The sequence below is a fragment of the Ornithorhynchus anatinus genome, chromosome 18, assembly GCF_004115215.2.
Source record: "Ornithorhynchus anatinus isolate Pmale09 chromosome 18, mOrnAna1.pri.v4, whole genome shotgun sequence".
In the NCBI taxonomy this organism is placed as follows: Eukaryota; Metazoa; Chordata; class Mammalia; order Monotremata; family Ornithorhynchidae; genus Ornithorhynchus; species Ornithorhynchus anatinus.
In genome coordinates, this window is record NC_041745.1 from 2,390,119 (window position 1) to 2,402,231 (window position 12,113).

At 48.2% G+C, this 12,113-nt stretch overlaps 1 protein-coding gene across 1 annotated transcript; it reads left to right on the forward strand.

The window, feature by feature from the left end:
* The first annotated feature begins 2,903 nt into the window (after positions 1 to 2,903).
* Positions 2,904 to 11,865, forward strand: PRDX1 (peroxiredoxin 1). Its single transcript, XM_029046596.2, has 6 exons — positions 2,904 to 2,987; positions 5,553 to 5,669; positions 7,854 to 8,007; positions 8,325 to 8,447; positions 8,934 to 9,064; positions 11,517 to 11,865. The coding sequence occupies exons 2-6, from the start codon at positions 5,564 to 5,566 to the stop codon at positions 11,600 to 11,602; spliced, it is 600 nt and encodes a 199-aa protein (XP_028902429.1). The 5' UTR covers positions 2,904 to 2,987; positions 5,553 to 5,563; the 3' UTR covers positions 11,603 to 11,865.
* The last annotated feature ends 248 nt before the right edge of the window (positions 11,866 to 12,113 follow it).

The following is a 12,113-nucleotide window of genomic DNA, read 5'->3' on the forward strand; positions in this document are numbered from 1 at the left end:
GGAAAGGAGGGTTTAGTCAGGGAAGGCCTCTTGGAGGAGAAGTGCCTTCAGTCAGGCTTTGAAAGTAGGGACAGTAATTGTCTGTTGGATTTGAAGTGGGAGGGCGTTCCAGGCCAGAAGTAGGATGTTTTGGAGTCCTGTACTAAGCCCTTGGGGGAATATAATACAACAGAATTGGTAGACAAGGCCCCTGCCCATAATGTGCTTACAATCTAGAGTGGGAGATTATGGTCTAAAGGGGGAGAAGTCTTCTTCAAATAATGTTGCTCTGCTACTGCTCCTTCTCTCCCAGTGGTCTCCCAAGCACTTTGAGGCACCACCCTTAATTTTCTTTCTTCCCAGTCAAGGTGCCTCTGGGCTTGGTACAGGAAATTGCTATAATTATCTTGGTATTTTCTGTGGAGAGCACTTAACTAGTTTAAAACGATTTCTGCTTTTAACTGCTCCAGCACAAAATAGGTGCTTCATAAATGTCATAGCTGATGAGGGCAATGTGGAGATAGCTGGGCTTCATTGACGCTTTCTGTGGCCAGAGTCTCTGTTGGCCGAGTTTAGCTGTCAATGAACCTGTGGGGAAGGAAGTGCTGGCTGGGGAATTCAAATCTACTGCAGCTCTGAGATTTTTCAGGAGTTCAGTGCAACAAGCAAGAAGATAATATATCAATAGTAGTAGTAATAACGATTGAGAAGCAGCAAGGCCTAGTGGATAGAGCCCAGGCCTGGGTTCTAATTCTGCCTCCGCCACTCATCTGCAGCGTAACCTTGGACAAGTCATTTCGCTTCTCTGTAACCTCATCTGTAAAATGGGGATGAAGACTGTGAGCCCCATGTGGGACCACGTCCAACCTGATTATCTTGTACCTACCTCAGTGTTAAATACTGTACCTGTCATATAGTAAACACTTAATGAATACCACACCCACACAAAAACGTTCATACCCAGGGTCACTGTGGGTATGTCTTCGCTGCAGGATTATCTTGGGCCTCTTTAGTAATATACCCAGAAATGGCTACTGCTTAGCTCATTTCTGGTTCCGCAGAGTTATGGCCCCTGCTTGCAGGCGGTGGGATCTTGAATGGATAGCGTCTAGCCCACGCTGAACCCAGATCACATCAAGGAATTGGGTCCCCCCAAATCACTCTGTCCAGCCTGTGTAGCTCTGCCTTTCCCATTAAGTGACACAGAACTTGGGTTTTTCATGAAATTTAAGTACTGTAATTATAACCTGTAAGCTCATTGTGGGCAAGGAAATCTGTCTACCAACTCTTATTTTGCACCCTCCCAAGTGTTTCGTGCAGTGCTCTGCTCACAGCACTCAAATGTGATTATGATTTTTTAAAAATTTATTTGTTTAGAAAATGTTTACCATTCATTTTGTATTTTTTAAAAATAAAGGCATCGGGTCAGTCAATTTACCATTCAGACTACAATTGTCTTTGATGCTGGCAATAGGATAGATATCTTATATTCCTAGTAAAATGTTTGAACCTGAATTTTTTAAATTGACAGAAGTTCATTTTGGGGGTGGGGGGTAATGGTTGAAGTAATAAGACTTGGGTTCGAATCTACTTTTTCTAGCTCTCAAGACTAGGCATCCCATGAGACATCCCATGTCCGGTCTGACCATGTTTACCACAATCCTGGGAATCTGGCAAGTGCTTAATAAATGCCACAGTAATTATACAAATTGGTGGAAGTTACTGCCCTATAAAGCCAAGTAGCATGGCCTAATGGAAAGAGCACGAGCCTGGGAATTAGAAAGACCTGGGTTCTAATCCCAACTCTGCCACTTGAATGCCATGTGACTTTGGGCACATTACTTCACTTCCCTGTACCCCAGTTACCACATCTGTAAAATGGGGATTAAGCCTGTGAACGCCACTTGGAACATGGACTACGTCCAACCTGACTGCAGCACCGCGTAGATAGTAAGCGTTCAACAAATACCATCAACAATAAAAGAAGTATGTGAGAGAAGTATGTACTAAGGACTTTTCTGGTAGCCTTTGCAAAGACATTCTCCCCTGTCCAGGTTGGGTTAGAGCTGTTCCGACTGGGAAAGACCTGCTTTTCCCTTTCCCACCGCCATCCAGGGCCCTTTTCTCTCTTTCCCGTCAAAACTCGGCCCCACTGCAGCCATTTCCAGATGGCCAAAGTCAGAAGGACCCGGGTTCTAATCTCAGCTCTGCCACTCGCTTGCTGTGCGGCGGTGGGCAAACCACTTCCCTTTTTAGGGCCTCAAATGCCCTCAATTGTAAAATGGGGATTAAGAGTATGAGTCCCACGTGGGACATGAACCCTGACCAACCTATCTCCTATCAACCTCAAGGTTTAGTATAACGCGTGGCACGCAATAAACGTTTAATAAATAGCATATTAAAAAAAATCAAAGGCGAAAGAAATGGAGACTCGAAGGAGCAGCGTGGCTCAGTGGAAAGAGCCCGGGCTTGGGAGTCATTAGTCATGGGTTCGAATCCTGGCTCTGCCACTTGTCAGCTGGGTGACTGTGGGCAAGTCACTTCACTTCTCTGGGCCTCAGTTCCCTCATCTGTAAAACGGGGATTAAGATTGTGAGCCTCGCGTGGGACCACCTGATGACCCTGTCTCTCCCCCAGCGCTTAGAACAGTGCTCTGCACATAGTAAGCGCTTAACAAATACCAACATTATTATTACTATTATTAAGGGGCCTCCCCAACTGTGCCCCGTTAAAGAGGCGGGAAGCGGCCACGGCGCATGCGCCCTTCCTGAGGCGGCTGGGCCCGCCGCCATTGAGGAGGGGCGGGCGGGAATGTGCCGAGTCATGCTGGCTGTGCGCGAGGACGGGGGGCGGGCGCGAGGACGGGGCGGACTCCCCTCGCGCCCCCCCGCCCTGCTCTCGCGGGGGCCCCCCGAGGTCTCGCGAGAGCAGCGAGAGGCTATAAAAGCGGGCCTCGGCCGTTGGCGTCGTGCAATTGACCGTTGTCCTCTGCGGTGCCTGTCGACTAGGTGAGAGGCCTCAGTTTCCCTCCCCTGGGGGGTGCGTGTGTGTGGTGTGGGTGTCTGGCATCCGCCTGCAGGTAATGGAGGGTGAGAGGACTAATTGTAGCCTTTGTTGTTAATAATAGTCATTATGGTATGGGGCGCTTACCATGTGCCAGGTGCTGTGCTAAACGCTGGGGCGCATCCAAAGAGGTCGGGTTGAATACACCCTCCTGCCTCCTTCCCAGTCTCCATCCTCCTTTTTACGGAGGGGGCAACCGAGGCTCAGATGAGTTAAGTGATTTGCCCAAGGTCGCCCAGGTGGCAAGCGCTCAGTACAGTCCTTTGCACCCAGTAAGCGCTCAATAGATACGAAGGGAGGAAGTGGAGCTGGGATTGGAACCCATCACCTGCGTGCTTCCCCCAGGCCCGGGTTCTATCTGCTGCGCCATGCTGTTGCTTTATCTTAAGCGCTTACTACGTGCAAGGCACTGTATTAAGCGCGGGCGTGGAGATGTGAGGCTCACGGTTTTAACCCCCATTTTCCAGATGAGGGGACTGAGGCGAAGGGAGAAATCAAAAGGGAGCGGGCCCAAGAGGTCGGGGAAGGGGGAGAACAACAGGGGGAGGGGGGAAGGTCACCCACTGACAAGTGGCAGAGTCTGGATTAGAACCCACGACCTCTGACTCCCAAGCCCGGGCTCTTCTCACTGAGCCACGCTGCTTCTCGTGGAATGAAACGAGTGGCGAGAGGAAGGCGAGTGCCTGGTGGAGGTGGTGTTGGTTTAGGCGGGGAGCTTTTCCAGAGGTGGCAGCGATAATTGTGGTATTTAAGCGCTTACTATGTGCCAGGCGCTGTTCTAAGCGAGGGGGTAGATACAAGATAATTTGGTGGGACACAGTCCCTAGCCCGCAGTCATAATTGCATTTTACAGGATGAGGAAACTGAGCCTAGAGAAGTGATTTGCCCAGGGTCACCCAGCAGACAGGTGGAAGAGGCTGCATTTGAACTCAGGTCCTTCTGACTCTGGGTTGTGCTTTATCCCCTAGACCACGCTGTGTGGTGGGTAGCATTTGGTTGCAGCTGCCGGTGGATTTGGGAAAGGCCCAGGATGACCATTCCTGGAGGGGAATGGTAACATTATGAGGTGTCCATCCCCTTGATTCTATTTATCGTGATTATGCTGTCTTGTTTTTGGCCGTCTGTCTCCCCCGATTAGAGTGGGAGCCCGTCATTGGGCAGGGATTGTCTCTATTTGCTGCTAAATGGTACATTCCAGGCGCTTAGTACAGTGCTCTGCACATAGTAAGCTCTCAGATACTATTGAATGAACGAACACCGAAGCAGGATGTAGAGGACATGGGTGGAACTTTCCACCACCAGCCATTACGGATGTGTGGTTCTCGATGCAGTGCAGATAAGTGGTTAAGCAGAGAAAGCCCCCTATCCATCCTTGCCCCCACCCCCTCTGAGTGCCTTTTTTAAATATAGTATTTAAGCTCTTGGAAAGGTGATCAGACAGTCCCTGTCCTGCATGGAGCTCACAATCTAAGTAGGAAGGAGTATCCCCATTTTACAGTTGAGGAAACTGAGACACAGAAGTGAAGTGACTTGCCCGAGGTCCCAACTGGTAGAGCCGGGAGTGAGTCTTTATTGGAATCAGACACCCTTACTTGCAGTAGCCTTTCGACCACATGGCTCTGGAAACTCTCTGCCTTGTCTTCTTCCAATCTGTACATCAGAGTGATTGCTACACAAAGTCATTATAGGCAGAATTAATAGGAAGGCTACAGGATTGAAGGGTGTGTTCAAATCGAAAGAGTAGCTCCTGATTGCTAATGGAAAGCAAACTGATAAAGGTTCAAACTGCTCAGAGCCACTAGTAATCTCCCTAGGCAACTTGGATGGGATTTTGCTGTTTCAGACTGATTGCTCCCCCAGTGTCTATCTAATGGTGACCTCAGGGAATTTTATTTCCTGGCCAGACCTATGTTTCGACCTGTTTCTTCAGGCCTCTTTAAAGATCCTTTGGGTTTCCCCAAGTGCAGTTAATCAGCTGTTTAATGAATTCTGTAACTGGTGCAAATGCAGAAGTCTCCCCCCCCCCCCCCCCCAATCTGGGCTTGTTTTTGCTTCCACCAGATGCATCTGTGGAGGAGAATTCAGCATTGTAAAACTAAGAGGGGCGTGGAGTCGAGGAGGAGAGCTTGCTATCCTCTCCTGGTGGGGGTATATTTCATTGCTGGACCAAGTTCAAGGACAGGGTACCTTCCAGGAAAGGCACACTAAACTTGGGCTGACACCTGTCTATAAAATAGAGAGCTATTGTATAAGTCACAGGCAACTGAGATGAAAGAGCCCTTCCAGCTTTTGAGGGAAGGCACTGAATCAAAGTCCCCTTGCTCTTTTAGCAGATCCTTGCAGTAGTCTCCGAAATACTGCCTCTCCGCAGAATCCTGTGCTTTGAACTGCTGCAGAGCTGAACTCTGAAACTGAGGCGTGGTTCCCATAACCAGGCTTTTGGCTGCTTCCTTGTAGTCCCACACTTAAATCAAAGATGAGTTATTTAATGCCTCATGCATCTCTTCCAGGTGATAGCAGAATGTCTGCAGGAAATGCTAAAATTGGGCATCCTGCCCCCAACTTCAAAGCCACAGCTGTCATGCCAGATGGGCAGTTCAAAGAGATAAGCCTCTCTGACTACAAAGGTAAATAATTAAACTCATTAAAGTGGGCCTTTAATATGTGAATGGCTTGCTCATTGTCTGTATTCAGTCTGCAAAGTACTGTTTCAGTGCTACACCTTCAGAGCCCATTTTCTTCTGTAGGCAGACCTTAACCACACTAAGGAATGAAAATCCATAATCTGAGTGGAGACAGCTGAGCCTCCAGCCACGGGGAGATGGAAAGAAGGGTCTTCCCCTCCATATTTTTAACCATTTCTTAATGATATTTGTAAAGCACTTATGTGCCAGGCACTCTTTGAGAGCTGGGGTAGATACAAGGTAATCAGTTTGGACACAGACCATGTCCCACAAGGGGCTCACAGTATCAATCCCCACAGCACAGATGAGGGATCTAAGGCCCAAGGAAGCAAAGTAACTTGCCCAAGATCACCCAGCAAACAAGTAGCTGAGCAGCGATTAGAACCCAGACTCTTCTGACACCCAGGCCTGAGGCAGGGACTGTGTCCAATCTGATTAGCTTGAATGTACCCCAGTGTTTAGAACAGTCCTTGACACAAAGTAAGCGCTTAACAAATACAATCATTATTATCATTATTCTAGTAGGTCACTTTGCTTCTCAAGGTGATGCAGTGGGTGGCATGGGCCAGATTTCAGTAGTTAGTGATTATTTTTCCTCTGCTCCCTCTCCACCTGGAATAGTAGAAATGGATTCCCTGGGATGACACCTGTCCACAAAAATATTTACAATATGGAAATCATGCTTCATTCGACTGAAATATCAGCTACCAGGTGACTTGCCGTTACTCCCGGTACTAAAGATTGAAGTGTTGAGGTTGAGGAAAACGTTTGACTGTCAGAGTTGAGATGCAGCCAAGGAGCATTTGCTAAACTTCTCAGTCCAGCCAGTGGAGAAGCAGTGTTTGGCTCTGGAGAAGTCCCCAGCCTGCAGTGATTCAGGGCCAGACTTCCTGAAATTGCCAAAACTCTTTGTGGAAGTTCTGCAATAATGACTAGGCGATGTTTCAAGGGACTCTGGGTGGGAGTGAGTGGGAGTAACTTCAGGCCCTTTAAAGGACCCCCCCCAACCCATTAAAGTCTTAGGGAGTCCAGACCTTCCCCCAAAAAACCCCTCACAGAAGTTCCCAAACCAGGTACCAATTTTTCAAGGCCCCAAATCTCCAGATTTCTCTGTGGTATTCATTGAGCCTTCTACTGAATGACACATTTTATCAAGCTCCTAGGCAGTTGAACAGAGGCACAAGATGCATTCCCTGACCACAAGGAGTTTCCACTCCAGCTTCTGTTGCCCACATTGTGTCCAGGTGATTTGGAACAAGTTAGGACCATGGAAGGAGGATCACTTTCCATTTTGGCATTGACATATAACAGAAATCAGCCATATCCTCAGGAAAAGCTAATTTGATTTTTTTTTTTTTTCCCCCCTCCCATTGCTGCCATGTCACTTTCAAGAACAGCTGTATCACAGGAGCAGCTCAGTGACCCTAACTTGCCTGACCTTCTGGAAACCAATTTAGAATTGAAATGGCTAGACCCCCCCCCCCCCAGCTCTCCCCTCCTTGCCCCGGCCTAGCAACCCAGCTGAAATCAAACTGCCCAGTTGATCATTCATGTGTTTCACTTGTCTCAGCCAGTCTCATACTCTTGAAGGGCTGACTATATTCCCCTTTCCCCAAGTGTCTGTGCAACTATGCTACCTTTATTACCAAGATACTAAGCAATTAGTTCAGTGTTTTGCACACATTAAGTGCTGAATGAATGGATGACCACATGCTAAAAGGAGCTGGAGATGAATCCAGCTCAGGGGGATAAGGAATTGCGTCTCTCCGCGCAGCCCCTCCCACCAAACAAGCAGCTCTTTGAGAAGAAGCTGCTGGGAATATCACAAAAATAGGAAAAAACAGGGCTACCATCTAAGTCATCCGACACTGCTTTTCCCAAAGCAAGTCAGGGCTGGAATCGGGATGAATTTTCTGCTTTTTCCACCTCCCATATTCACCAGCGAGTCATCTGCCAAGAGATGCTTCATTTTTAATATGGCAGTGATTCAGTTTTTCCATACCCAGAGAGCTACCTGGCTGGATTATCAGATTATTTGCCTAACCACCACCCCCTCCTTTCAGCACCCGAAGCAAACAATGGCTCCAGCCTGGTCTGACGCTCTCTCCTCCTCCTCCTCCTCCTCAGGGAAATATGTGGTGTTCTTTTTCTACCCCCTCGACTTCACCTTCGTGTGTCCAACGGAGATCATTGCATTCAGCGAGCGAGCTGACGAATTTAAGAAAATCAACTGTCAAGTGATTGGCGCTTCGGTGGATTCGCACTTCTGCCATCTTGCTTGGTAATCCGGGGTTGAGATGCGATTGCTCATTACCAGCGGGGGTGGGAGGAGGAGGGAGAAATCCAGGAGTTCTTTGTAAATGGACAACAGGGAGCGCGGCTGTGACCCTTCCTACTGTTGACTCCATTTCCTCCCCCCTACCCCAAATCCTCAATCCGAAAGTCATCCTAAAACTTGTGGCCCCTCAGCCTAGTGGATCGGTAGTCTCTGCGGAGCACTGTACTTTCCCAAGTGCTCCGGAGAGGCCCGTTGGTATTAGACTGGATCCTCGCCATCAGGGAGCTTACGGTCTAGAAAGATGTCATTGTCATTTCCAGGGTCAATACGCCCAAGAAACAAGGTGGACTTGGTCCCATGAACATCCCTCTGGTATCTGACACACAGCGCACCATCGCTCTTAACTACGGCGTCTTAAAGGAAGACGAAGGCATCTCATTCAGGTAAGGACCGATCCTCTGTCCTGAGCTTTAGGATTTAATTCCACACCAAGATGCGATGGGTAACTAAAGTGCTAATCCTGATCTTATTGGGCATATTATCATCAGCAACGGTATTTGAGCGTTTACTGTGTGCAGTACTAAGCATTTGGGAGAGGACAGTAATTAAAGATGTTCGCTGCCCACAGCGAGCTTGCAGTCTAGAGGGAAAGATGGACTTATAAATAAACAATAATATATAATCGATATAGATTTGTACCAAAGCACGTGAGGTTGAGGGGGGGTGAATATCAAATGCCCAGAAGGTTACAAATCCAAGTGGAATGTTTTGGATTGAGGCACTGAATTCCTGTTGGCTTTGCAAAATGTGCCCAGGGCAGGGTCACTATTTTAACTATTGTGGCTAAAATGCAGCTAAATGCACCCCCCCCCCCCCCCCCCGAGAGGCCAGTCTTTACCCTCAGCTTTGTTTCCGCTCTCCTTCCCTAGGGGCTTGTTCATCATTGATGAGAAAGGGATCCTGCGTCAGATCACCATCAACGACCTTCCCGTTGGCCGCTCTGTGGACGAGACACTACGGCTGGTGCAGGCATTCCAGTTCACGGACAAGCATGGGGAAGGTACCTGTTCCCCAAGGGCCCTGGGGGGATGAGAGGGGACTCGTGGCCAGGAGAAAAATTAGTGATGGGGACAGTGAAATGAGAAAAAGAATTGGGATTATTGACTCTGGAAGAGCTGGAAATAATAATAATAATAATAATAATGGTATTCAAGTGCTTACTATGTGCCAGGCACTTTAAGCGCTGGAGTGGATACAGGCAAATTGGGTTGGATACAGGCCCTGTCCCATATGGGGCTCACATCTCAATCCCCATTTTACAGAAGAGGTAACTGAGGCACAGTCCAGTGACTTGTCCAAGGTCACACAGCAGACAGGTGGTAGAGCCGGAATTAGAACCCAGTTTAGGATTACAAGAAGGGGATAGAAATGATTGAGATTGTTCATCGATTTTAGAGCAGAAGACAATGAATGGAAAGTGTTAAAGTGTAGCAGGAGGGATGTTAGGAAGTTCCAACTGCTTTTGAACAAGCTGTCAGGGCTAAAGAAATGCGAGTATGCAATTCATATTTGTGTCTTACAGTCCTTGGAGGAAGAGATGAGATCCCAAAGGTCTTTCCTTCCCAGATCCGAGAGTGTCTGGTCATGCCAGAGCCAAGCTGCCTAATCACCTTTTTTCCCCCTCCAAAAATTAAAAAAAAAATCCCAAGTGGACAGTACCCCATTATGCACCCCACAGACAGTCTGGCTTCAGGGGCTCCCCTCCTTACCTAAATATGCCCTCAGTTGAGAAGCAGTGTGGCTCAGTAGATAGAGTGCAGGCCTGTGACTCAGAAGAGCTTGGGTTCTAATCCTGACTCGATTAGCATTGCTCTGTGACCTTGGGTCAGTCTTTTCACTTCTGTGGCTCAATTACCTCATCTGTAAAATGGGGATTAAGACTGAGCCCCATGTAGGACAGGGACTGTGTCCAACCTGATTACTTTGTATCTATCCCAGTGCTTGGAACAATGCCTGGCACATAGGGCTTTTAAAATACCATTTAAAAACAAAAAAAACCCCCAAAACTAGATTCAATTGTGGCCAATGTTCCCGCACCTCCTCTCCCCAAGGGAATAATTCCCCTCAGCCAGGCATTTAATAGGCACTTGGACACCCAAGTGTCTCTAGGATAACTGGCTTTTGAAATTTTCTTCTCTTTTTGGCATCTTTGGGAGAAACGCCATAAACATCAGAAAGTCAGGCCAACTCTCCCCCTGGGGCAGGGAGGGGGAGCCTTGAAAACTGACAGGATTTTTTTTTTTTTTTTTTTGGTTAAACTTAATGGTATTTGTCAAGTGCTTTGTTACAGGCCGGGCACTGGGGTAGAAACAAGCTAATCAGGTTGGATGCAGTCCATGTCCTACATGGGTGTCTCAAGGTTAATCCCCATTTTACAGATGAGGTAACTGAGGCACAGAAGTGCAATGACTTGCTTAAGGTTACCCAGCAGACAAGTGGAAGAGCCAGGATTAGAACCCAGACCTGTGCTCTAACCACTGGGCCACACTGCTTCTCTTCACCATGGAGGATTCTGTGTGAGACTAGGGGAGTAAATGTCCGCTGGTCGAACCGCTCGGTCCTCTACAGGTCCCAGAATGTAAATCTTCCAGATTTTTCTCCCTGACCTGCCAAACCTGCTCTGGTCTGACTCCATCTGCCCGCAGCAGATAACTGTTCCTTTCCTGACAAACGTTCCACCCATCGGATGTCTCTAGGCCTGCCGGCCCACGATGGGGTGTGACCGAAGGCAGCGGAGTCCTCTGGAGTAGATGAGACGTGACTTTTCTTCTAGTGCCCCCCTTCGAGTGCTTAGGCTGAGTTGGCCATCCAAGTTGCACAGTAAAAGTCAGCTGGAGACCCCGTCTCCTAAGGTCTCGTGAAAGTCTTCATCGTTGGCCTTTTGTGGCGTCTCATCTCTTCAACTTTCACTAGTTCATTATGTGAGCTCACTGAAGCATCCAAGCTGTGTGTCATCAACTGAAGTACAGAGACTAGGTCCCAGATTCCTCCCTCCCTCACGTGGTCCCCTCAATTCTTCCAATTTTAAAAGCACCCTTTCTGACAGATTTCTTTGAGCCCCTCAGGCTAGGAGAAGAACCATGGCCTAGTGAATAGAGCCTGGGCCTGGGCCTCAAAAGGACCTGGGTTCTAATGCCAGCTTTACCACTTGTCTGCTCTGTGACTTTGGGCAAGTCACTTCACCTTGTGCCCATGACCTCATCTGTAGAAAGGGGATTAGACTGAGCCTAATGTGAGATGAGGGACTGTGCCCAATCTGAATTTGTATCTACCCCCCAGGCTTTAATGTAGTCCAGTAACAAATACCTTGCCAAAAAAGAGAAAACCCACCAAAAAACACTTGATACCAGGAATAAGGACAGAGAAAGAGAAGAATCTTCCCCATGTCCGGCTACCAAGCACCAGTAGAACCCTTACCCGTGGTTCCTGACACTTTTCTTTGTGCCTTCCAGTGTGCCCTGCCGGCTGGAAACCTGGAAGTGACACCATCAAGCCCGACGTGGAGAAGAGTAAAGAATATTTCTCCAAGCACAAATAAGCCGCCCTCTTCCCTGCCGCGTGAAACTCTTAGCTTGCCGTCTTGATGTAAGAAGAACAAATGCTAATATTTTTTCATTCTGTTTTCAATCCAGGGGGCTTTAGACCCAGCCATGATGAGTGGCTAAATGCTTGGTTTGGGGTGGACCAAATGATTCTTGTGGATAATGCACTGGGAGTGTATTGTGGAATGGCATCAGGCCTAATGTTACCTCCAGGAACAACTGACAACTTAGTCCTATTAAACTTGTCCTCAGAAGTTTCCTCTTCTCTGGCCGTGTCCCATTTGTTCCAGCCCGAACTGCGTCTCCTCCCTCCTGCTGCGTTACAGTATGACTCTTGTAAGATCCTGACGTGAGACTCTAGATTCTTGGAGGAGCCAGCTATTTTTCTCCCACTCCTTTCTTGTGATCTGTTTCCCACCTGTGATGCTTTATGCAGAGGGCTGGGTGAGAACTGATTTAGGCAGGAAGGTTGCCGCTGTCGGGCTTGTGCCCCTTGATGCGTGTCTC

Excerpts from the sequence above, each read along its gene's own strand:
- PRDX1 (XM_029046596.2), top strand. The coding sequence starts at position 5,564 with ATGTCTGCAGGAAATGCTAAAATTGGGCATCCTGCCCCCAACTTCAAA. Across the intron at positions 8,008-8,324 it reads CACTTCTGCCATCTTGCTTG|GGTCAATACGCCCAAGAAAC; the intron begins GTAATCCGGGGT and ends TGTCATTTCCAG. Across the intron at positions 8,448-8,933 it reads GACGAAGGCATCTCATTCAG|GGGCTTGTTCATCATTGATG; the intron begins GTAAGGACCGAT and ends CTCCTTCCCTAG.